The 27,695-nt window shown below is 40.1% G+C and overlaps 1 protein-coding gene across 7 annotated transcripts in view; it reads right to left on the reverse strand.

Moving 5' to 3' along the window:
- The window catches only part of LOC142398773 (receptor-type tyrosine-protein phosphatase mu), a 168,346-nt gene extending 140,908 nt beyond the window's left edge, over positions 1-27,438 (reverse strand). For all 7 annotated transcript variants that reach the window (XM_075482936.1, XM_075482941.1, XM_075482940.1 and 4 more), the window contains exon 1: positions 27,080-27,438. In XM_075482936.1, the coding sequence (XP_075339051.1) occupies positions 27,080-27,152 (73 nt within the window). In that variant the 5' untranslated portion in view covers positions 27,153-27,438. The remainder of the gene's footprint in view (positions 1-27,079) is intronic.
- Between the last annotated feature and the right edge of the window lie 257 nt (positions 27,439-27,695).

Genomic DNA, 27,695 nt, shown 5'->3' on the forward strand with positions numbered 1-27,695 from the left:
AGATTTCAATCCCAGTGGGAGCTTTTTTAAAGTGCCATCTTGGGGTCTTCACCTGCACACTTCAAACAAATTCAGACCCTTTGTCTCTCAGCTGAAGCCTCATAAATCAGCTACCTGAAAGAAAAGCGCCATGGCCCAGATTAATCCTCCTGGGTCAGGGTGAGCCAGTGTGGAAGGCAAGAGACATACGAGGGCAGCTTTAAAATGTACCGAGCTCTTGTTGTGCCTGGCAACAGCAGAATCTGCAGGTTGGTCAGTGTAGATTTCAAAACAGGTGGGAAGAATCTTGTGTTAAAGTGTGAACTACAGCCTCAGTTCGTCCAGCCATGGTTTTAGGACAAAGCAGATAATTAGACCAATAAAGACCATCATCAGCATATACCGTGACATTTATCTCCTAAGTGAAGCTGCTGACAACATATCATCTGCATGATTTTGTTTGAGTAGCCTAAAGCCATTTCTGTTAATTACATCACAAGCTATTCCCACTGCATCATATAATGCTGCACGTTATCACAGTTACAATGACAGAAACGTTGTTTCTAATGAGATGCACCAAGTCAAACAACAGAACAATCACATCAACCAAGAGTTATTGATGAACTAAGGGCCCTCTTTTTGTCCTGCCAGGTGACATTATCAATTCATCATTCTATTGTATATCAAATGGGGCCCCCCTTACCCAGGCTCCGCCCTCGCAGTGACGCAACACCTTCAGCTCTGCTGCACTACTTCAGGCAAATTGCTTGTTCAGGTTGATTCGAGTTCCCCCTGGCAGGGGAAGCTCCACCCACTTTGTTGGGAAGCAATCAACTTTGAGCAGCGCCAACGGCCCAGGGTAGAGGCGTGTTCAAGGTAGTGACGTGGTTGAACTGCGACTCAACCCATGGATTGTACACGGAAGCGCTTCATTCAATATCAACATGGAGCAGCGTCAAGCTTTTGACACTGCTGTAGATGCTGTAATGAAAGTGTTCGACGGGAGATTCTCGTTAAAAATCGAGCAGAGAACAGCCCTTGAATCATTTCTTGACAGGAAAGACGTTTTCGCCTTGCTCCCTACTGGCTTTGGTAAGAGTTTAATCTACCAGTTAGCCCCGCTGGTAGCTAAATCATACGTCAGAGGAAAGAGTGGTGTGATTGGCTTAAGCTTAGGCACAGCCTTTTCTGGCCTCAACCAGTAGCAACCCGAGGGAGGCGGGTTGACCAGGCCATTTCGAATCGTATTCGTTATTGTCTTGGTCAGACCAGAATCTCGAAGAGATTTGAAAGTCGATGTTAATCAGGCTAGGCCCCCCTAATGTTTTGGATTTTTTCATTTCTTTTTTCTTGTGGCAAAATCCTAAATAAAAGAGACATGGCTGAATTGGTTATGCAGGCACAAAAAACCTTTACAAAAGGATGATTAACAGTTTTAACCTGGGAAAGTCAAGTGCTCAGAAAGACTCAGAAAGTTTTATCATTTTACTTATTTAGGTCTTGTAAGGGACACTGGTCAGTTTGCACAATTTATCAAGATTTTCTTAGTAAAAAAATTACTTTTTTGTCCCTCGTGATTTTTTTCTCCTTTGGAAATTAAATCCAGTGTCCCAAAAGTATTGAAGATTTCCAGCTAGTATTTGGTTTGTTACTTACTAACAAATTTACATGTTGTTTAATCTGGAAGAATCTGGTCTGTAAATATTACTGGTCCAAAAGGAAAATTCCTTAAGAAATTTGTGGAAGAAATTCATTTTTGCACTGCACGGTTGTTAATTTATTTGCAAATACACTTTATTTTCCAAGATTATACATACATTTTTTTAAAGAATGGGTATCAGCATAAGAACCCCCCGTGACTGATAACTACAAGCGTTCCGAAACAAAGTAGCTTCATTTCAGAACATGTAATGGCTCCATTGGTCCACCACGCAAAATGTTGCCATTTCAAATCAAAGGTCCAAGCCGTGTAAAATGACCGTAATTTCAAGGCTAATATATTATGCTACATTATGTTTTCTTTAAAATCAGTGACACACCTACACTTTGAATTGCGTGAGACTGTCATAAAAATCATGTTTGTTACATTCAACATCCATAAAAAGAGGCAGGAGAGGACGGCTGGTGGCATTAATCTGTTACATGACAAAAAATAAAATGGAGCCACACACAAACCAAAATGTCTTAAACTTCTTTTATTCCTCCAATTAGCTGTAACTCGAGATTGGTTATATTTAGGCAGTAACGTGTTATTATAGGTATTAACAGAAGAAAAAAAAAAAAAAAGGTTGAGATATAAAAAAAATGGTCAAATTTAGAAATTAAGGAAAAAAACAGCTTAAAAAACCTTTACAAAACATCATAAAACCTTCCCATCTCTGAAAATCTGGTTGGTTCTCCATTCAAAGTATAAATATTACTTTTACACAAATTTGAAATCTGTGCATTTCACTGTGCACGACTCATTGGAATCATGGTAACAAAAATTTATGCTAGAGATAATATATTTCAAAGAAATTACATTTGATATGCTAAATATACTGAATATAAGATAGTTGTCTAATCAATTTCCAAATCCAGCACAAGTTGTTGTCATTTTTGTACTTATGCTGATTTGTGCTGCTGCTGAAACAGCTTTTCAATAAAAGGGGTGGATGTAGTGATTTCCTGAGGTCCTTTGTGGTTGCTTGGCAACCTCACAATGGTTTTATATGGATTAAACAAAAAGATGTGATGCATTAATTCGTGAACTTTAAAGGTGCTGGATTTGGATCTTTTGTTATCTTTGGACAGAGCGGTTTTACGCTAAGATGGCTGCCTGTAGTCTCTTTTTTACTGTACAGCAATGAGATTAGTATCGATTTTCTAAACTCACCTTTGACCAAGAAAAGAGAATAGGAATGACATCAAACTTTAATATTGCCAGAATCTACCCTGATGCAGATCGTGTGTTTTGGATTCTCATCTCAAATCTCGAATCTATTGCTGTGATGTACAGATAAATCAGCAGATAACAGCGGGGATCAAGATGGGAAACATTTACATTCACCTGCTGGCACGTTTATATTTATATTTTGTCTTGAGTTAGACAAAACCCTGTAATCTATCCAGCTCTTTGCAGCTAACCCAAATGTAATTCTATAGTAATGCATGCACAGGTCACATCTATGCAGAGCGACAGAATATAGCATAACATATTCAACTTTTCAGCTGGTTTGTTATCAGTTCAGACAGTCAAGCGGTATGAATAAGTTAAGGAAACAAAGGAATTCCCCAACTCATTAATATTATTAATTTTTAAATCCAATTATTGTAGGACTGCTTATGACCTATTTTTCTGATTTAAGTGTCCCTTCAAAACCTTACACATCACAAAGTGCAGAGGAACCTTTAATGTTTTAGATGGAGCTTAAGCTCCTCCAGGGTGATCCTCTGGGAGAGCTTCGGGTTTCCTTCAGTCGTGTTCCCTGCAGGAGAATATTACAATCTACCAACCAGGTGAATGATTGCAGGTATTAGTCTGGAGCAAAAAAGATTTCTCAGGCACAGCAGCCCTCTGATCTCTTCTTACACTGCAGCTTTTTTCATTAACAGGGTGACAGGTCTGTATAAAGTCATAGACCGAGCACACTCTGACCCAGCAGAGGAGAGAATTTACAACAGATAAAGGCCAGTGTGAGGAGAAGTCAGGCCAAATGAGTACAGATTAAAGCAAACCTATCATAGCTCCGAGAGATTTTCGCAAAGCAACTTCAGAAAACACAGACAACGGAACACTTCAGACATGCACTGATTTCCAATAATCTGAAAGCAGCTGAATGTAAAGCCTCAGGACTGAATGAGCACCCTGGTGCTTCTCAGAAACGATCCGCGACAGCAATCTTATTTGGTTGACCTTGTAAAACTCTGTTTAAGACAGAACAGGTCTGAACGGCACTCAGATACATTGATGGAAGGACACATTCTGCAGTGGCGAGTCTTAATTTGGCTTATGATCTGCTCTGCAGAGGAATCTTTCCAATTTTGCTGAATGTTCGCCCCCGGATTGTGCTTCAGCTGCAGCTTCTTCCCTCATTTCTCTCATACACAGCAAACACATGACAATGAAGACAATGTCCCCACAGAAAGTGAAAGATATATCCTTTTCTTGAGTTTATAGCAACTACAACATGCTCATCAGAGTTCTTTATACCAGACTGCTCAATGAGCTTAAATATTAGCGGTCGATCCCAACCACTGCCTGCTCTTTCTGCTAATTTAAATTCTTGTGACATTATGACATGTTTTTGTAAGAAAGCTCTCACTCTACCTCTATCTGTTTAATCTCAGTGAATGGCCAATAACATAAATGCACCGTGGCTCTCTCAGACAGTATATCCCAGATATGTCTGAAAGAAGCCTCGAGGAAGATTAACCTAAAAGTGAACTACGTCTGAATGACTAAATACCGTCAATTTAACAGATTGATGAAGCCATTAATGATATGAATCTCAAGTTTCAATGGCTAGAGAGACCAAACATATGCAAACTAAGAATACACACCCAATTTGCCAATGCACAGACAGAATCTGAGAAAAAAAAAACCGCCACAAAGACAGAAATGAGTTTCAATTAAAAATGTGTTTTATAAATATGAGCATCATTGAAAAAAAAAAAGATCAGTTTTTTATGATCTAGTCCAGTTTAACACAAAGATTTTAACTCTATAATCAGTAAAAATCACAGAATTAAAGTTAATTAAACAGTGATTACACCTGTTCATCTTACAGCTGTTCCCAAAGAAGCATGGAAGAAGTCAACATTGACAAACTGAAAAAAAACACTTTACTGTTATCTGAGTCCTCTTTGTCGTAGTTATATGCTGGTGTCAAAGCAACTCTCAGACTTGCACTTGCAATAAAAGTAGGGCTGGGTGAGTTAACTCGTTAATTATTTAACGCCGATAAATATTTTATCGCGCATTAACGCAGGTTTTTATTGTTTTTATTTTATTTATTTATTTTTATTTATTTTATTATTGTAAAAGTCTGTTGCTCACAGGCTTTTATTTTGTAAAAGTCTGTTGCTGTCTGCTGCGGAACCGGAAAAGAAAGTAATCGGCGGATCCACCAAATATGGAGAAGGGTACGGAACTTTTACTCTGCCTTTTTCATTTTAAAGTTCTTCCAGACAGCGGAGTCGACAGAACCAAAGTCATCTGTAAACACTGCCAAGTTGAATTGTCTTATCACCGTAGTAGTTCCAGTCTAAAATATCACTTAAAGGCAAAACACACAACTGATAGCAGCAAGTCATTCAAGGAAACAGACAGTGGAGCGAGGCTTCTACATAAAAACTACATAAAAATGCTGATGTTAAAAGTGTGTTTGCACAACAAATGTTATGGCACTTTCATTCATATGGCAGCACATTTAAAATAAAATTAAATGCTAAAAGCTATACACTATTTTTTAATTCATTTTTGGATTTTGCGTACAAATGCGATTAATCACGATTAATCAGGGAAATCATGTGATTAATTAGATTAAACATTTGAATCGTTGCCCAGCCCTAAATAAAAGATATAATTCATTTTACATTGTCTCAACTAGAAAAGTCACTTGAAATGCAGAGCGATTTCAAGAATTCTTTGTAATTTTCTAAAATATTATGTGCCTCTCATCAAACATGAGCGCTGCCAAATAAACATAGTTCAACTGTAAAGTTGTTCAGATCAACTTTTATTTGCACTAGCTGGGGGATAAACATTCATAAAAACAGTGTCGTCTGTCAATCTTTCAGGCTCATCCCTCCTGGTCTTTCTGAAGACCGTCTGAACGGCCACAGAGGTCATGATATTCTCAATAATCATACAACATATGAGGAAAACGTGTCATCCAGTCAAACATCATTCTGAGTCATCTGCTCTGCTTGACCGTCCCACAGGCTTTTGGACCTATATCGGTTTGGCCAAAGGAGCTAAATCAATCATAGATCAAGGAGGGCTGCCAAAGGCTTTTTCACACCCCAACACCGCAGCACTCACTGCCATGTTTAGGCTATTTTGACATGGTCTCAGAAATGTCAAGGAAATCAAGAGGGGCAAAATACAAGTATAAGCCCTGCAGGGCTTGTCACGAAGAAAGGAAATGTGGGAGAGGATAAAAGATGGGGCATAAAAAAAAACCTTTAAGAACACTCATTAGAAGAAAAACTATTAAAATGTCTTCATGACTCATTAATGGCTAAAGCAATAACAGCCAGAAAAGTTTTATTTCATGTGAAATTAACCACATCATCTTTATGTGAAGGCGTCAAACACCAGGTTCATTCAAATTTACATTAACTGCCGCCGATTCAGAATAGTCAGTCATTTCCTGTTTAATGGAATTTGTGCCACTCGTCAACAGATTAAACTAAAACACAAAAGACACAAAGCCAATGTAAGATTAGTGACAGAGACAGAGGGAAACATTGGCAGGGATAGTAATAATAATCTAACAAATATCATTATTATTCTTAACAAACAAAGACCAACACAAAGATAAAAGACTAATACAGAATAAGAAATAATAGAAACGTGATATCTCAATAATGACAGTTGAATAACCAAAATGAAAAGGCGGAATGAATAAGTGGAAATGCTTTCCATTTGCATTCGTGCATGTTACTGAATGGTTTAGTGAGTGTACGAGAAGTAACTCAGCCTCTGGGAGACTGTGAACCAACATCTATTCTCTCAATAATCATCATTATTAGAACACCATATGAGAGAACATATCCTGGAGAAGAATGGTGTCCATACCTGCTTATCAGTACCATGGACCTATACCACAGACCTGTTCCACTAGAGGATTGTCCAATACCAGCCCCAGTTTCTGCTTTAGACTACATTTGAGTCCTTAGAAAATTCTTTGGAAAACCTGAAAGGTTGTAAACATGACCATCTGAATGTATTCCCATCTGAATGGAAATATATGAAATCTGCTTTACCTGAGTCAATAAGTTCTTACTCCTAATTTGTCACAAAAAGGCCACTGATGTCACATTACACTGAACAGGGCAGTTCTTTACTGTCATATTTCAAAAAGCAGGTTAGTGCTACTGACTTCAATAAAAATGAGCCATCTATCATGTGGTTCATTTCAATCATATTGTTTTCTAAATCTAACCATGTAGTTTTGTTGCTCTCATAGAATGAAAAAAAATCTAATGATATGTCATTAAAATCTATCAAAGGGAACTTTAACTCACAGAGACGATGCACGTTGACTTTTTTCTCTAATTTATCATCCATCTGTCAATCAGCATTCATAGTTTGTTCTTTGTTCCCAATTTGATTTGCGGTCCACCTCAATTTGTCTTCTTCATAGGCTGATATTGCCAGATTCTAGTAGCAAGAAAAAAAATAAAATAAAACTCTACAGCTTTACAGAGGTACACAAGCTTCAGATGGTGATATGCACCTTTTGGAGGTATGCAAACACTGCCTTCATCAGATGGCCTGAGTAAAGAGACAAGGATGGGAAGGATGGTTTTATATTCTTCATTTTTTGTGTGCATAGCTGTAATGAAATGTTATTTCAGTAATGGTTTTATTCCATCTGATGGAGCCTGGAAGAAACCCAGCCATTTCCTACTTGTGACAACTTAAGCTTCTCAGGAAGTTTTTTTTACTTAACCTCGTGTAGCCTACTTCCATATGGCAATATTGAATGCGAGGAAAACGCGTGCTGCGATCACGCAAAATATGGTCAACTTGCAAGAGCTGCAGTGCATATTACTCCAACACCAGATGTTTAAGTGGAAAACCAACAAGGAATCTCACACCATGACCATCTGTAGTGCTGACCTGACACTACAGAAAAAAAAAAAAGAAAAAAAAATCTGCAGGCTTCAAAGCCTCTAAATTTGTCCCTCCAGCAATTTAAACTGCTGTTATTCCAAATGTGAACATGAGTTAGATGAAATGCAAACATTGGAAATTTTTAACTAACACTTTGGTGCCTGAGATGAAGCATATGCATACACAAACACAAATACAAACAGACAAAACACAAACTTATCCAACAGATTAAGAGTTGGCAAACTTCCCAAAGATCTAAATGGGGAATCTGAATATGATTACAACTACCACCTGGAAAGCATTTGCTCCTTAAAAGACAAATCTGTATTTCCAAAAAGAACCGTGCATAAGTGTAATTTGTTTTGCAAACAAATGAACAATCTGTGCTTGGTTTTGACATTCATGCGCATCGTTTTCTAATGATTAAGGTGAAGCTGCAAACTAAATGGCAAATTTAGTACCAGAACATTTCTCTGGATTGTGCCTGAGGCTTCGGCTCTTAATGAATTAGATGTGTGAAACTTTTCAAGAGGCATCTTCTATTTCACACACACATTTCATTAACCTGTAGTTCATTCATTATTGCTGTTGGTGTGAGGGAAAGTAGCAGCCACATATATAATTGCGTTATCGGGGTTGTAGGGCTGTGGCTAATTACTGGCTGAGAACACAACACAGGCACTCAGACATCAGGGCTGATGGAACAACCCACAATGGCTTGTGACAAGAGCTGTCTTGCCTGAAATTTCAGGAGAAGACATGATAGCACAGTAATTCATGACTCATAACAGAATCACATCATCCCCATAGCATGAAAGATGACACGGGGGACACTGAAATAAGTCAACTAGTTTTTCAGTCTTTAACTGAGAGAGTAGATCTGACAGCGGATTGTTAAAACAGGCAGAATCTTTTACACAAAGTCAAAATTTAGCACCGTTTCAATCACCACATTTAGGAAATCCAAAACAGTTTGTTGTGGTAATGCTCCTGATGCAACATAGTAGTTACTGGGTAACCTGGCTGTGGGCCATTGAGCTTTTAAAGTCTTTTTTGAGTATCCAGCCTTTCATATTCTACTTTCTCACCAGCAGACTATTCCTTTAAACTGTTGCACACACATTCTGAAATCACAACTTTTAACAAAAGACACATTACTCACAATCCTTACACCGAAATGCAGGAGCAACATATTCCTGATCAAATGCGTGGATCAGCTCTTCATCAAGCGGTGCAAAAGTGTGGTGTGTTGGAGCAGGGAACCATCTAAAACATACAAGGGCTCAGGACTGGGAAACACTACCTTAAGCCTGGTATACACTGTGTGAATTTTGCCTGTCCCAGATAAAAAGTAGCCAACATTAAAAAGAACTCTGGTGAAGTCTTTGATCGTGGCTAAAAACAGTACAGCTACATTAGACAGTGTGAAAGGCCAAAAAAACACAGTTGGAACCGTCCTGCAACCAAAGGTAGCAAGAGACGGATTCCTGACGGCGTCAGAAAATTAGGCTTTTCACGCACATTTTAATTGTTTAGTTATGTTTATTGACATTTATATAGTTAGCAGTAAAACAGACACTGATAATGTTCACACACCGATTATTAGCAGGTTTAGAATATTAGCTAGACTTTGCACCCAAGTAGCTCTAAAACAAATGACATTTCGCACTGAGAAATGTCTTGTTTTATCATGAACCAAACAAAAAATGTCAAATATCATGGCAATTACACAACCTATGAGACAGGAGGAAGACTGATATTCGTCAATGTACAGGTTATCAAGTAGCATTAGGACACATCCACTTATTTACAACACCAAACACAGCACAAAAGAGGGCCAGTTATACCACATTTACCACATTTTATTAGCTTCAGTGTTCTATCTGATACAGAGTACAAAATGCATAGGTAAATGGACATATAGCTGCATTAGTTTTAAACTGTGTTTAGTCTTTTAATTAGTCTCACTTCCTTTAAACCTGTGGAGCCGAACTCATCCCACAAGCCAAAGGAAGCAGGGATATTTACTGTCACCTGGTCTTCTTTATCTTCTGGCTAACACAATGTCTGACTCATTGCAGCTGTGAAACTCCACATTTGGAGCTCATGAAAAGCGCTTTAGACAAGACATCCACAGCAGCACTTTCCTCTCAATCATAGCTTAACAAAGGAAGAAAAGCAGAATGCAGCTGCCATGGAGTTATCCTCATGAATCTCTGGCAGTTTCTTTTTTTCTCTATCCTCCTGTTGACAGCTTGTCTGATTCGTATAAAAACCTGTCCTACATTCATGTCTGTCTTTCACTGAATTGGCTGGAGATATCATCTCCACTGACTGACCTTGAAACGTTCTTCACAAATTTCAAAAGTAAATTATTCTCACTCTTTTCTTACATGATGAGAGATAAATGAAAAATAAGTAACAAGAAAAGAAGATACAGAAACTCTCCATCCATCTCTGAGAACCGGCTCTGCCCAGCTCACCATCCCAAAGGGTTCTAGTGCTGAAAAACCAGGCTAGACTTGGAGCTTGACTAGTTTATTTTCTCTCTGCCATTTTTATCTCTTTGTTCACATGTTGTTCAGTGTCCATTTATCCATGGTGAGGGCTTCTCCTTGGCAGGAGCGATCACTTTCAACAACAGTCCCTGCGAATCAGAGCGACATGTCACATCGTTCCAGTGACAACTAACGACTACCAATGTATCTGGGCTGGCTGCCAGTGCGCTGGGCGAGGAACAGCCCGGGGGTGGCGGTGGAGGAGATGGCAACGGTGGGGGCTGAACGCTCCAAGGAGATAGAGCTTTAGCTCCCCGGTCGCAGCATCAAAACCTCACATCACATCCCTTCAGTCAACAAAGTCCCTTACACATCATGTGTTGCAAGATGAAATCAATCTGCTTTGAGAGGCTGACTCTGATACTGTATGTCTGGAGGCTGGCTGAGACAGGAGTCAAAGAGTCCAATACCCCAAGTGAGGATAGGGAAGGGGGCAGCTGAGACACAGGGGTCATCTGATTCACCCAACAGTCAAAGCCTCGTTTGCTGTCCTCCTTTCTGCTCATTTGTAGTACCAAGGTCCAAGAGGTCACCAAAACTTTACTTTGCATATATACTTTTTTGACATCGGTATTAAGAGTAAAACACACAACTGCCATAAATAAACACTAATTGGAAGCTAATTTTCTTAGTTTTTGCCTGGTTGATTCATTGCCTCTGGGCTGCTATGAATTATTCAACGAAGTGGCAAAACAGCTTTATGTAGAAACCTACAAGGCACCGCATTCATTATGCTATCATGCCGGGTAATTTCAGGCACTGACGGCTAGTATTAGAATAATATGCATATTGGGTATTCTTTTTTTTTTTCCTAGGGCATTGGCAGGCAGTTGTGGTGCTTCCGTTGGCAGGGAGTGAGAGGGATGCAACACCCCTTATGGCTGACAAAACCCCCTTGTTTTGACAGAGGATTGAGTGAGAAGGGGAATGAGCGTTTCAGCTCTGCCCTCATGGAGAGAGGATTAAGCTGTGTGGTCGTGCTGCCTGGTGGCTCAGGGAGCTGGTAAGCTTTGTTATTGCGTCAATTCTCGCCTCCGTGGAACCCTAGATCTGCTCTGGCCCCATGACTTGAAAAGATCCACCTGGCCTGGCTGTGGGGACCTCATCAAGTCCTACACTCTCCCTCAGGAGCATGGCTGCATCACACTTTCTGCAGAATCCCAACTGTGGCTGACTGCAGAAGGACAATTCAAAGACGCACCATACAAACTGTGAGGCTGCAGGTTCTGTTTATGCTTTGGAATAAGCTTTCCATCCTAGTTATCACTTCCTGTTTGCCCACATTTTTCCTGTATACAAGTTTACAACGACAGCAGCAGAGCTGGGGCGATGACTCGCACGAGACATGGTATAACAGAAATGTCAGTTCAAAGCAGGGTGAGACTGTTAAATGGCAGCCGGCGCCTGGCTGAGGTATCCGTCTTCCCAAGTGTTCCCTGTCTCCTATGATCTGTCTCTGCACCGGAGATACCTTTACTCCAGAGGCACACGTCTCGTCCTCAGGCTTTCAGCAACATCAGTGTGAAAAAAACATGCAGAGAACACGGAAGGGCGACAGCTGGTTACCTCTGTCATGTTGATATCAAAGCTTGGACTAAGTTTGTCTACAAGAGTAAACATGCAGGCTAGAAAAGGTTGGGATTTTTATAGAGTTTTAATCTTTTTTTTAATTTTATTATTTGTTTGTTTTCCAAATGTTGTTAGAACCCATTTCACCAGCATATATATCTTTAAATGCATTAAATGCATATCTTCAGACTTGGTTATTATTTTTAATGAGCTTTCTTTGAGCTTATCCACTTCATTGGTTTGGCATCATGACATAAAACCACAATTTCTCATTTGATCTGCCAATCAGCACCTGAGGCAAGACTGACTTGCTGTCAAGCTGTGTACGGACAATGTTTTGGTCTCCAGAAACTGGCAAAGGGAAGTCAAATCCCCTGGTTAAATTGAAAATGGAAACCAAAGAAATGGGTTGACACTTCTGACAGATTAACCTCTCATAGTGAAAGCTGAATCTTGAATTCTCATAATCTATTTATCTAACTTGTTCTTAGAAATAACCCACTGATTAATCTGAAAAAAATCTGATTGCCTATATAGTTCAATAAGGGTTCTATTCCATCCTTTGGTTCACAAATGTGCTAGAAGTATAAAAAAAACCGTGGTATTATTCTTTCCCGTTTGTCTTGCTCGGTATTTTTCATGAGAGCTCTAGTTAATTTGTCAACGTTTTTCTGGCACCAAAAAAAGCACTTGCTCAGCCCAGAGAGCACACAAAGCAATAGCAAAATGTGATCTGTCTAATAGACGGTGCATGTTTGGAGGAATTATCTACATTTCGAGTGTTTACCTCATTACTACTCATCCTGAGTGTCAGACTGTGTGCTGCCAGATATTAGGGTACATTAACATCACGATTGCCCACTGGGGTGAAATTTAGCCTGTCTCTGGACCCCAACTGTGAGCAATTTTACATGACATCCATTTCAAGAAATCAGACAACCCAAGGCTAGCTCAGGTGATTGGCTCTGCCTTACAACAAATGTGCAATCATCAATCCAAAGCAGCTCTTAGTACATGCTCTATTTCATAGGCCACTTATATCCAAGGACAAAGCTTTTCTGTATGTAAGATTTAAGGAAATGGATGAAAAAGGACAGCCTAGCCTTGAAAGATTCACCAAAAAAAAGTATTCAAGCCTATACAGACAGCTGCTGTAGACTGTTCCCTAGGAGAGCAATAAAGCAGATACGCTAAACACATTGAAGAAATTTCTACATACTCTCAAGTAAATTGAAAAGATGTTTAAAAACTTATTAACGGGCAAAGGATAATATTCCTTCTGGAATTAGGGATTGACAGAATTGGAGCAACTCGAGTGAAACATTAATTAAGCAAAGGGTTTTAATGTTACACCGCTGTAGACAGAGGCTTGCCAGTCTACAGCGGCAAGGCCTAAATGCTGGCATTATACTAACATGTAAAATGTCATATAGTGCATATATACTTAAAGAAAAAAAAAACAGCTGTCTGAGACCAAAGTACTCAAACATTTCAGCTTTTACTCTGAGGGCATATCTTCCAATCCTTGACAGCAAGACACATATCGGTAAAATACAACAGTAATGAAAAATTGCAATGAAACTTAGATCAGAATGATATCATAAATCCAGAGGCAGAGACCAAAGGTGGATTTTCAGAGTAAATGTCAATTCCTCCCACAGGAGGATAAACCTTGATGCTCTGCGTGCTCTACTGTGTGTGTGCTGTGTATTAGTATAAGATAAAGCGCACATATCTGATGGCTTCCCGTTTAATTTCTGAAAATAGTAGCCTTTTACAAGTGTGTGAGATGAACTTCCACCTCGCCAAGCTACTTATAACAATTTAAAACCAAATTTCCAAAACTGTCTTCTTACACAGTTCTAGATAAAAGTCCAATGAGCACACAAAACAATGTGCCCTCCTCTGCTGACCCTCTTTGTGGCAGGGAAATTGCCTCTAATGACATGCTGCAGCGCAGACATTAAAAAGATTTTTTTTTACAGCCTTGCCAATTGACACATCCGCAGAGCAATTCTCCACTTGTAATAAATATGGTAACACACTGTGCCAAAATGAAGAAAAATCCATTTTTGCTTAAAGGAAAAACCTTGCATCACTCACTAAAAATCACAATGAGTACCTTGATACAATGTGACAACTACACATGATTTCGAATAGAATCCAGAGGCTAAAACCTAATATTACTGGATGGAGTTTTGGGGGTGGGGGGGTGGGGGGTGATTAAAAGATACGCATTGCCAGAGTTGAAGCAGTACACTTGGGCATATGAAATTATGAGGTCAGACATGAAAGTAAAACGCGTTAATTATCTTGCAGAAAATGAATGTGCAGGAATGCATTAACAAAAATTAATAAGACTAATCCAAATCTAGGTTTTATTGAGTCAGGTGCTACTGCAAAAGTTGGACAATCTTTGGGGATTTCTGCAATTAAAAATGTGACACTAAAGCTAGGACTGGTTATTATTAATCTCACCCCACCCAAAATAACAGATTTTTTTTCTGTTGTCACTACTGAGGCAGGCACTAATTACATCTCATACATAATCTTTTATGTAAATGTTTTTGCCGTCTTTGATCTCCCCGTGTCGTCGAGGACAGCCAGATCACAGACTTGGGCTCGATCTGTCACTTCAGTCAGAAATCGAGAAGTGAAGTGGAAGGAAATCTGATTTGTTGTGATGCTTGTCAGCCCATGAGCACGGAGGATGTTTGATCAGGTCATTACACGTAGGGTCTAAAACAACACGGTCAACCCGCCCGGAGCTTTCATCACAATCTGTTAAGATAAATAAGCTTAACCTCAGATGTGGACCAGTGAAGATGGAGGATAGACAAGGATTCGAACACCTTTTATTTCAGGATTAATCTCTCCTGAGCTGCAACGAAATTGCTTCTATGCGCAGTTCCTTAACTTAATGAACACTTGGCTGTATGTTGGAGCAAGTCATTATTCATAATGAACTTTTAAACAGCTTATATAATTCTGAATTTCAGTGACAGATAATAATAGCCGCAAAAAAATAAATGAGAAAGCAGTGACTATCAGTATCAGTATGTGGCAAGCTTAGTATAACAACACATACAGTACCTCATTTCCTTTCACAGCATCATAACAAAGTAGGCTACTGCGGTCCTTTCTGAGGCATAAACTTAGTTGAGGGCATGGAAGACCAAGTCCAGCTGTATAATATTCCTCAAACCGGCACAGAAAGGTCAATTCTGACACCCTGAAAGGAGACCTCAAGCTCTTATGGATATTAGGGAGCCAGACTGGCTTTCTGTAAGGCAGAAACAGTCTATGGGCAGAAGGGTCAGACATCCACCCAAAAGCAAGGCAGAAAAAACTAATGACAACCTCTAATATCCAGTCCAGGCTTGAAGGGTTAGGGAAAGCAAATTACAAGAATAACATGTTTACTTAGAACTCGTTGAGTCCACTGTCAAAATTTGTTTAAATTGTTTTAACTTCCCCATAATTATATAATAATAATAATAATAATAATAATAATAATAATATCTCTGTGAAACTTCTACATTGCTCACATTACTTTAAAAGACAGAACACCACTTCATCTCCAGTTCATTTGTCAAAATTAGACTGTAAATTAAAGGTGTTTCTAGTGTTTCCCAAAAGATTAGCTATGGTTTAATTCTTTTTTATTAATCTATGCTAATATAAGTGCCGCAGCTTAGGTTCCATTCATCTCTATTGTGCTGTGGTAGCCCCAGACAATAAAAAAAAAAAAAAAAAAAAAAAGAACACTTCAAATATCTTCGTGAATACAAACTAGGCCTGGCGGAATTAATCCTATTTCGGCGAGAAAATAAACAGTCAGATCTATTTGTTTGTGAATATTATGGCTGTCGCCATCTTTGTGTTTTTGGCTCCAAAAGTGTTAACTCTAGTTTGCACCCAGACAACAGTCACATTTCCACTTGGCCAGGCATCAAGAGATAAAACTTTTTTTTCCTTGTATAAATCCTTAAGCAGAGTTGATGTTGGAGTTAAGTCGAGGTACTTCCTAAGGACTTTTAACAATAGCTAGTGTTACAGTGCTGCAGTGGTGGAGTAGAGGCATTGAGCTTAACACCCTTTAGAATCTCCTGGAAATGTTGCGTCATGTCCTTTACATAGAAATATTAGATGTTAGAGTCACACACTGGCAATAAAAAAGCAACTAAAATACATACTAATATACATAAATTGCAACATATATATATATGTATATGTATATGTATTGAAAGGGAGAAGACGAAAAGAGAGAGCTCTGGTTACTAGGTTACTAGGGCTATCTTTGGTCAGAAAGGGAGTTTGCATTTGCAGGACTTTGATAAAAAGGCTGTCGGTGTTCTCTCCCCATGTGTGTTCTACAAATGAACATGACAGACTTAATTCAGTGGTGTGAGGCCGGACCCGCCGTCTTTTCCTTTCGTCCTGCCAATCTGGTTACTGCCTCTCTCATTTCATAGCTCCACAGTGTCACCAATTAGCAAGGGCCTAGGTTTCATTAAGGCACCAGTGCTGCTGCCTGCCACCTTCTGTCACATCCCTGGTAATAAACCTAGGATGGTCTACTACCTGACATGAAGGGAACAAAAGGGGGAAAACACAGCACGCTTACTCATAGATACAAGATACCAAAACACCAAAGTGCATGCTAAAGCCTCACACATTGTAAACACAGCCTATGTGTTTCTGTGCACAAACGCCTAAACATACGCACGCTTGCATGCAAACGGTTTGTCAGTGCTTGGCGGTCTTTTGTTCAGACAATCTTAGGAATGAAGCCTAAATGATGCAACATGGACAGATGCAAAGAGATAAATTTAGCAGGTTAAACTCAAATCAAAGTAGTGGCAGCTTCAGCTCCTAATGTGCCTTTTGACAAGCATTCTTAAATGTCATAAACAGATAACCAAGAATGCAACCCTAAACTACTAAAGTCCATTTTAGACCCAGGAAATAAAAAAAAGTATTCTTATTATATTCTCAGCATTTCCAGTCCACCACACAACAGTTTACTGTAGACTGATCTATATTCCCTCTGTACATCTCCAGCCATGGCAGTACTATTTTGACAGTGTAGAGAAAGTGCAGCTGGGGTGCTGCCAGGGTGAGGTTTTCCCCAAAGGAACCTGGTGAGTTGAAGGGGGGAAGATTTTCAAATACACAGGTGCTGCTGAATATTAGTCTCACGGCAAGAAATGTGGGCTCACGGGAGTGAATTATTCATTCTCTGAAGCTAGCCTGTGCACCTCTGCCTTACCCGACCACTATTGGATGCTGCTGTACCCTCCCGGCGATGAAATGAAGCTGTGGAACTGCTCCAGAGATGAGCCACACTAGCCTTCCCGACAGAGGCATTGGACATTATACAGAACATTCACTGATATAAACACTTAATTCTGCTCACATCCTACAATAAATAAACTTCTCTCTACTGCTTTCGCTTAGGGCATTACTGTGTGCTGTGGCTTCCTTTCTAATGGCATTCTAAAGTTGGGTGAAGGGAACATACCACGTGGCTATATTAATGAATACTTTGGAAGAGTTTTTTTTCTGATTAATTTATTTAATCAGTGGGCTGACAAGGACTTGAGTGGGATGAATGTAATATCTGCTGCATTTTGTCTTCAAATATTTGCAGAATGGGAACCAAACATATTGGAAAACAGTGTCAGCTTTAAACGATAAACAAGCCATAGAGTGAAAAATACTGGTGGTTTATATCTGACTGATTGGATTAGAACTATAATAAGATGATTGTTTTTAACTGCAGGTAAAGGTTTTGTTTTTTAAGTTAGCAATAACTTAGTAAATTAAATCATTTGTGAACAAATTAAATCACAAAAGGTGACAAAATATCAATTACATCAAAATAACTTTCATACATCACCTTTTCTGTGAACATCCTCCTCCTCAGTCAAGTCAGATTTTCACTGACAATGCTGTTGAATGTAACAGCCACTATAACTGCCCCATCCCACCAGAAAATGCGTACCAGGTATGTTTTTCCAAATCTCCAAATTTTGGCTGTGGCACAAAGCATGAAGACTGCACATGACAATCCATTAAATCATTTTGAGATTGCAATGTGTCCTTGGCCTGTTGTTTTGTGTAGGGCAGCGTCCACATGATAAGACAGGACCCCCAAAGCATGAATACCTAAACATGTCTAATTTTCTAACACTGAATGTATTTTTGTCACTTCTAAACCACACCATATATACTTATTCTAAACTTAACCATAAGCAAATGAGAGCAATGCAGTAAAATGATATAACTGGATAACATGTTATAGGTCTCATACTTGGGCGTCATGCATGACAGCTGGTGAAGTAATGCCTCCAACCACCTCCTCCTTCATCCCTATTGTTTTTCTGCAGAAATATTTAGTGGCAAACATCTAAGACATCGTGTAAGAGACATCTACTATTGCATAGCGGTGTAAGATGTGAGCTGTGTCTTTGTATTCAGAGGCAAATGAGTCAATGTGCAATTTTTTAGACGAACTACAATGTTTTGCGCTTTGGACCAACACTCCACGTTATGACATTATTCCACAATCATTCACTTCAAGCACATTTCCTCATAACTTGTAGAATAAAGACGCCACATCATGCTTTTGGGGTTTTCCCTTAATTGTCTCATGTCACTTTGTGCTTGTACAAGGTCACCAAACTGACAAAGTCCGCACTAACAGGAAGACACTGATGACCCTGTTCTTGATTTGCCTGTTGGCAACTCACGCTTTTCTTCCACTACTTGTCAACATCACAATGTCAATGTTTCTATAATGCCTGCGTAGTTGGCAAATTGTCATGCTTCATGCAAAAAAACTGAGCTTCAACATTAACAAATATTTTTGCAGATAATCAAAATAAAACTTTGCTCCTGTAATGATTACAGACATTTAATGTAAGTTAGCTAGCATCACAATGCAACCACATACAAAGCAGACTCACTATTTTAGGCTGGCAAAATAGAGAAATATTTTCTAAGTGTGTGACACAGGATGGAGATTGTGTGTGACACATGCAACTTGGCTCCTAATATCAATAATGTCTCATTTAGAGCTGTGGGAATGGAGAGAAAGCCTCAATTAGACTTGGGAGTTGCTCAAAAAGCAGTACTATAAGGAAAGGATGTGTTCACATTCATCTCAAACTATAGCTACAGCAGAGTGCAGTGAAATCCACACTACAGATAAACATGCACGTAGTTAGCTCTTGAAGGTATTGTGTACTTTAAAATGGATTTTTGGATGAAAAAAGATTGTTTAACTTTGATATGATGACTACTTAAAATGATCCCGCACAAACTGTATTCTAAATGCTTTAAATCTGATGCCATTTGTCATCATATGTGACACTAAGGCAATTTTATTGAAGATAATGTTGCTGAAACCAACGGAAGCTTGAAGCTTTCCACATTAATTAGTCCGTATTTTGCTGCTCCAGTAAGTGTCAGAGATATCACATTCAACTGAATTTATCCTCCTGGCCGGCAGCATGCTATCATTACAATCAACTTGTCAGATTTTCCTCACTTTGTTTATTCAGATGCGCATTATTCCCGAAACATGTGTTTTCAACTTAGTTTCCGTTTGCAATGCAAAGCTTCAGTTACACTTCTAATGACTCTTGTGCCCTGTAATTTCTTTAGCGTGGCTAACTGATTACAGGGTGGGAGTCAAGCTTCAAGCCAAGCATCATCTTTTCCAGTTATTGTTTTGTGTTTGCTCTGTCTTCAACACAAGCCCTGCAGCTGCGTTTCAATAGCAGTTTCTGAGAAGCAGTATTTAATGCCAAAATAGCTAAACAGGCCTACCACCATTTATTGTCATACAGTCCATTGATGCTGGTTTTAATACATTATTTGTTCAGACGTTTTTGCAAGTTTAACAAGGAACGTGTCAAAGGGAGCTGCAACATTTGTACTGCACGCCTTCAATAGAGGAAGGGCCTGCAGTTAGCCAAGCTGTCCCCAGAAGAGACATTCATACACTTGACTCAAGTCAGATTGCAGAGAGTTAACAGATTGTCACAAGGACAAACACAAGTAGGAATATAATTTTCCTTGTAATAGGAGGTTTGCCCCTCAGTTAAAAAAGTCAATTGTGATTGGCAGGAGAGGAAAATACAACTGTACTAGCTGATAATTCCATTCCCACAAGCCATTTCGAGTGCATTTCAAGGGCATGCCCGGGTCACATAATCTTCTTCATAATTTTGCCGAATATTTGAGCAAGAGACAACACTGCATCTGTTCTCCTGCGCCGTTTCCTCTGCTCTTTTGAAGGCACAGACACCCCTCCTCTGGCTCAAAATGCTTCTGAGTGACCACCCTGTGCAGCACGGAGTGTGCAACAACGCCATTAAACCTTTCCCTGGGGAATCAGTCACGCGGTGGTTTGAGCTCAGGGCCAATACAAAAGACACCCATTTGAAAAGGAGCCAGGTCCAGCCCGAGGAGGTCAGAGGGCTGTTTACAGAACAACAGTCTCTTATCGGCTGTATGCTTCCCCGAGGAGTCTCCACTGTGAACAGATAACAGCCTCCAAATAGGCACCAGAGTGTGACCGATAGGAGTATAATCAGGTACATTGTGCTTTGGGAGGAAGAAGTGGGGGATCAGAGTGGATAATAGTGTACACGGCTGTTAGTGGTGCAATCATATGCCAGAGGGATGTCTTTGCATTGCCTTCTAGTTGGGAAATAAAAGCCAAATTTTACTACATGTTCTTCTCAAAACAGCATAAAAAATGTACACCACAGTTAAATTTCTTGTTTTTGTCCCCCTCATGCTAATAACCACTGTTTAGTAGGACCAATGCTGGCCTAATTCATCCTCAGGGATCACTTCATTATTGAACAGTTAAATGGTCAATAAGTTCAGCCAAGGCTGCTTTTAGCACAAGGGCAAATAGACAGTGTAAAATCCAATGCAAATAACCAGCACTCAAACAAGGCCTAATGCATTAATGACTGCATGACGTGCGCTAATGTGACGGCAACAGATTCAGACTGACAGTAATGGAGAATTTCGCCCCTGGTAATCCTCATAAGGCCCGGATAGGCAGAGGAGGAGGAGGGATGTACACCTGCCTACTGCATGAGCCTTGACAGAAGCCTAATAAATAACAGGAGACAAGGTGAAACAGCAGTAGCAGCTCCCCCTTCCTCCTCCTCCCACTGCCACCACCTACACTACCAACAGCAGCGGTGCACGCAGACAGCTTTTTGGCATGAAACGGAGTCTCCTCCAAGTTAGCAAGTGCACTTGTCCCATGAAGGAGGCAACTTGAGTTATTCATGAAATTACAGAAGAAACTTTGCACCTTCTCAACTACGTGAGCATGGTGCTAAAGCAGTGGTGGGACTTGAATTTAAGCATCGTGCTCTGGGTCAAGGCTGTATGCTCACCTGAACCAAATATCAAGGTGTGCTTTATCAGAATCAATTTCAATTCCCATAATAACCCCCGAGTCGAGCAGTGGGCTTTGAAGATGGGTGAGGAATGTGCCAGGGTTGGGGTCAATTGAATCTGAGTAGAAAACTCCCTGCGAGGTTGCCAGTCATTTGTCACTGAAACAGATATGATTCTCACAGCTTTATTTCTTAAAAAGAAAATGGGCAAAAGTATGCTGACACACAATGTGGTATGCAAAGAAGAGGTCCAACAATCAATTGCTCAGACACACTGTTATGTCCTGATTTTAACTGCTTCTCCTCCTCCTCCTCCTCCCTCATTCCCCTCCTCCATCTTGTCACCATTAATAACAATTGAGACCCTTGGAGCATTAATTAGTGAAAACTTCCAGAGTGCGTGGATTCTCTGAGCCAACTGCAATGAATGCAGACTTCTGTAAACACGATCTGCTGCATAGTAAGTTGTTTTTCCAACGAGGACTTTTTTTTTCTTTTTTAAAAACATGGTGATGAGATCACAGAATTGTTCAAGCATGCCTAAAACACGCAAACACTCTCCGCTCCGTTTCTCACTCCCTCTTCATTAGGCAGCCCCTGTGCTGGCCTGTGTGTGATTCATTAGCTTTTATCCTCTACATTTGAAGAAGGAGCTGTGCATAATTAGAGCATCTCTGTTTGTCCAGCATCCCTCTAACAGTCACATCTCAGAGCATTATCATTCCGCAGCAGATAACACAGCCACATCAGCCGCCTCGAGAGTGAACTTCAAACTATTACTGCCTCTCAAGAATGTAAATAAAATCACTTGCAAATCAACAGCTAATGATCGAATGTGGAGTGGCTCTCCAGGGAAATGAAGATGATGAAGCATGCTGGTAAACTTTGTTTCAACATTTCACTCACTTGAAAGTGCTCAGGATAGGTCAATTTCTGCACTTACCGCAACGTGACATGTTTGTTGTTTTATTGGCTCTACTTTGACCTGCCTGTTCCTTTAAGTTTGCTTGCAGCTTTAACTCAAGGTTTTCTTTCACATACAATTTGAATAAATCGTATAGAAATCACGACCTTTTAGTGGTTTGGTTTATAGAACTCCGCAGGACAATGACCTTAAACACAGTGAAAGCTCTCAAAGCGCTTTTTCTGGTCAACAATGGAATGTTGCTGACCAGCCAGGTTAGTCATCTGACCAAACCATCATGTGCTTCACTTACTGGAACTGAAAGCAAATATTCTCCACAACCAGACAGAAGACACTAAGATACAGTTAAAGTGTCTCATGATGTTGGGGGTCTTAGAAAAAATATTTGGCACCAAATACTAAATGTAACAGAAAAAATATGATCATCAGAATGTTTACTGACATTTTACGATGCCTCGGACCTGCTGCAAGGCCAATGTAGCGCCACATTTTGAATTTAAATGGTCTAGCAGAATGACTTTTATTTTTAGGTATATGGTAACTTACACAGTTTCTACACAAATACACTGCTACATCTTTAATATTTACATCTTTCAAGTAGTTGTTTGATGCTTTACTAAAGTTTGAAATATCACATGTGGAATCTTTGATGTTACAGTCACTGCTCGATTTTAGATCTAACACACTGGAGACTAGAGCCAACTCGACATAAATGTATAATTTTGCAAATATGGACAGCATATTCCATCCCCACATTAATCCAACCGATAAAATTACCACAACCAGTTTGCTTTGAGACCAGCTGCAACACGACACTTCCATGTTTGATTCAATCTCAACACTTGCTATGCGACTTGCTCCCTTTAATAATGTAAAATAACACATTTGGATACTCATTTAATGCTACGCTTCATCAGCCTGCGATGTTAAATGAAACTATGGAGTTACTGCATGATAAAGTGTTGTTTCCTCCTTTCGTCGACTTCTCCTACTTCAGAAACTGATTCCCTACATTTCCTAGAATCCCTTGTGGCAACTTCCAGAGAACAGAGGCCGACTTCTCCCATTTTAACAAGGCTGAATAATGTGTCAAAACTGGGTGCCCTTTTCTAAGAATGCATCTTGTTACTCTGGACTCCTGGTTTTTATTAGACCAAAAAACCCAGAACTGATCTTTAATTCTAAGATCTTGATTTTTGCTGCTGATGCGTCAGTTATAGTTATTATTTTGTAATATGGCTCTTGATGAGATATCTATCAGATACCAGGTGTGTAAGGTTTGTACAACTGAATGCCACAGTCTGTCAGAGGTATTCAAATCTTGTACAAATAACGGTCAAACTGTACTTTCACAGATTTTCACACATCATAGCGTGTTAGACAGTAAAAAACGAACGAAACCATCAGCCTACTCACTTTATATGTGTGCTCTAAGTCTGTACAGCAGCACTTAACATCCTAACCCAGAAGTTTAGCTTTTATAACCGACAGCCTCTAGTTGTCTCCAGTCTTAAGACACCTCAGCTGACAAACTCAGCAGACCCTTTTCTGGGAAAACACACGTGTTTGAAGAGCTTCAGTAAATCCATGCGTTTCCACAGCCTTCATTATCATCATAATAAAGTGTCTGAAAAGCAAAGTTAGAGAAGAACGCAGACACCTCACTTTCTGCTTTGTACTATCATCAATCACCATAGAGCTTTTTTTTCCCTCCTCTAACAGTGGTTGAAGCCATCGTATAAGGAAAAAAAAAATGACATGCATATTTAATTTCATTCTCCACTGGCTCACACAAAGGAAACAGCCACCCTTTTGGACACCTTTCGGAAAATTCTCTATTAAATCTGAGTCAGCTGGGAGCAAAAAAATGTAGAAAAAAAAAAAAAAAACATTTCACAAGGGAAAAACTGTCTAAATTATTGACAGACTTTAAATGAAGTGCTGTTTATCTTCTCAAGCAGCCAATGTGTTGTTTTACTCCTTAGTCACAGCTTGGATGACAATCAGGATCGGTCAAGCAGAACACTATCAGCAGCAGTCACTCTACGGTGACAAACTACAGCTCTTCTAGACTCCGAGCACGGGCATTATTCTCAACACACGGCTCAGCCCTATCAGAAAACAAGGCAGGTTTTATGGCTGCTGGAAAAAGGGGTAAACATAACGGTGCACGCAGCTCCCTGGAATTTAATGTGCTCAGTCAAGAGACAGAGTATAGATATCAAAGGCCTGGTCTTCTGGAAAACAACAACAAAAAAAAAAAAAAAAAAAAAAAATGGCCTAATAATGTAGAAAACAAGCACACAGGCCATACACAACAAGTGATCTATAGTGATGTTTTGTTTTGGTTTTTTGTTGGCTTTCTCTCTGAACCTATCCAGTGGGCATTGTGAAAGCAACAAGGAACAAAACAAAAGAACAGTTCATCTCTCCCATACCACTGAGAACAGACGTGCAGGCACATAAACAAGAACCAGCAAGGAGATTAAATTGATGGAGTGTGATGGTTTTCCATCTAACAACTGGATTAAAAGACTTTTCCAAAGGACCATTGTCTGTGATCGACTTGAGGCTGTGCAGTCACAAGGTGTTGATACTGTGCACTGGTGCTCTGGTTACCTTAGTCATCTAATTATCACACACTCTTCTAAACAAATGCCTCTCGCCACATGTACAGGCTCATATTTAGCCTCAACCTCTCCATTCGTGTGTGGCTAATCTGTCACCTACCCAGAGAGAGCAAAATACGTCCAATTGATTTCTTCCTGGTTTACATATTTACACACACACTCATGCAATTAGGAGCGCGTTTATTGATGGTTTCGGCACCACTGGGAACCCTGCAGAGCAGCCCACTTCAATAAATCTCCCGTTCCTGAGACTGCCAGCGGGCAAGACTGATAAACCCTTACGCAAAAATGGACTGGGAATACTTTGAGCTTCAGGGTAAGAGAGTCATCAGTCACTAAAATTGACCCATGGTGTCGAAACTGCTTGATGAAATCTGCTTGTTTACCATAAAATGCTTAATAAGCCTCCTGTAGGTCTTGCAATATATCCAATCTCATTTATAAAAACATCATTTGTCCAGATTGGAGAAAATAATAGAAACCCCTAATTATCATTTGAGGTGTTTTGTAAAATACATGTTGGGTTGTTTTTTTTTTTTTTGTAAAATTACTGCCACAGATAGTTTCCAAAGTGTATCTGATTTCTGATCCATGTGTCTGACTACCAGTCTTCCACTCTGATGCTTAACTCCATCATCTGGGTATCACATTATGTGTGTACCATGCTGCCCCCAACAGGCGCTCTACAAAATGCATCAGCTGCTTCTAAATCCTACAGCATCCAACCAGTGAAACCCCAAATCACACAAGTACACCGACACACACACACACCACTTCTGAGGGGGTGCATACAACGAAACACATTCAGAATTAGAAGCAGTCTGTTCCATTTTTTTAAGAGGTTATCAAATGCAACTCTAAATGTCCTGACAGTATGGATCCGTGTCAGACTGGACATTCATTGATTGGCTTGAATATGGGCTAATGTGCCATTTTCCACGTAGATAATGACACCATGTTGAGGCAGCAATGACCTCTTTAGGGGCCAATTTAGGCTCTGGATGATAAGTTCCTCGTGAGCAATCTGCAGTCATCATGTTTAAAGTGATAAATCGGCCCACTTATTTAAGTCATTCTCAAAAGTCAAATCACAACCTGGTGTAGATTACTGAACTTTTTTCTCCTTTGAGCTTTCAACGGCTTTCTCTATGAATGCATAATCGTCCGTTTCAGTAGGCGTGATGCTGTATGTGAACAAGTTTGCATCAGAGGTCTGTCAAATGGGGAATTTAAATGAAACTCAAAATAAAAATGGCAACGCAAACAATTTTAAAGCCCGAGAGTTTCGACTGACTTTTTTTCCAGTTATTTTTCAACACAAACAGTCGTGCAGAAATCGAGTTTGCACCATTCCTTTAGCGTGAAGCCATGCACGGGGGGGAGAGCGAATAAATAAAGCCTGCCTATACAAAATAAAACATAGGAACTCTGTTATTATGCGTAAAAGTGTAATTACCTTTTGCATCAAAACCTAGAAAGGACCGAAATAACTTGGGAGAGCCAAGAGCTTTACGCACCAAACATTTCTTGTCAGGAGACTCCACTTTGAACTGTGTATCTCATGCCCTCAGACACTTTGACATTACAACTGAAGTTCGTGGTGAAATCTTGACTGAAGGTGTCGTTTAGCGTTTAACCCTCTCCGCTGAATAACAGCGCAAAGAGGTGTATTTGGTCCGTGAATCTCTTAAGGTTAATCACATTAGACGGACCGGAATAAAGTTAGACACAAACGGTGCGCTCTTTAAACTTGTGGTCTCGTAAACGTGACACTGAGCGCGGCGGAGTCGCTCCGCAGCTCACCTGCTCGTAACTCACACCAATGCCAAAGGTGAGAACAAACTCCAGCTGACACCGACAGCTCGTCGCGGTGAACCGTGGCGTTCAGTTGACCGTCAGTAAAACGAGAGTCCAATTAATGTTTTCAGCTTATTTCAACACAAAGTGCCACCTCCTTTCAGCACCATAATTACGCATTGGCACACATTCCCACCTATATATTTATGGCAGGTTTGGAACTCTAAATAAACTCTTAAACAAAATTGTGAGGGTAAACTCATTTTAAGTGCATCTCCTCTCTAACCCGTGCCATGGTTATTGCATACAATAAGTGAACATGTTTTTGGTACCTGCAAACATCGCCAAGTATTCATCCTTACCTTTAAAAACTTCCCCCTGAACGGACAAGAGCACGGTTATCGCAGCAAACAGGCAATTGATAACTTTATCCATGTCAGCAGCGCCGTCGTAGCGTTAACCCCCAGGCGCGGGGTTAACTGGCAACTCTTCTTTCTTTTCTGGAACTGTACTTTTAACTGTGGAAAGTCTAAAGTGGCTTCGACCTGCCCTCCGTCCCTTGGCGCGTTGTTGGGGAGTGAGGGGACACTATCGCCGCCACGGCTGCTCCTTGCCGGCTTGCTTCTCTCTTGGAGGACTCGGAGGAATGTGTGAGTGAGTCCTGATTCCTGAATTACGCCTGGATTGAGTGGTCCGGCAGCTCCAGGAGAGCAGCGGCTTGTCTGCGCGCTGTCTGGTCGGTAGAGGGCACGTGTGAGCCCCGCTAGAAAGAACAGGCGGACGTGTCCCCTCCTCCTGCCTCCGACTGTGACTCCCGCTGGTGCTGATTTGGAAAAGCTGAAATGACTAAAAGTTAGTTGAAGTAAAGTAATAGCAGTCAGCCTGTTAATGTTAGCTTTTTTTGCTCATTGATTTGGTTCCCATGAAAAAACAACACATGCTCACCTTAAATAGATCGTAGGATATAAATCTTCATCT

Source organism: Odontesthes bonariensis, chromosome 14 (assembly GCF_027942865.1).
Source record: "Odontesthes bonariensis isolate fOdoBon6 chromosome 14, fOdoBon6.hap1, whole genome shotgun sequence".
NCBI lineage: Eukaryota > Metazoa > Chordata > Actinopteri > Atheriniformes > Atherinopsidae > Odontesthes > Odontesthes bonariensis.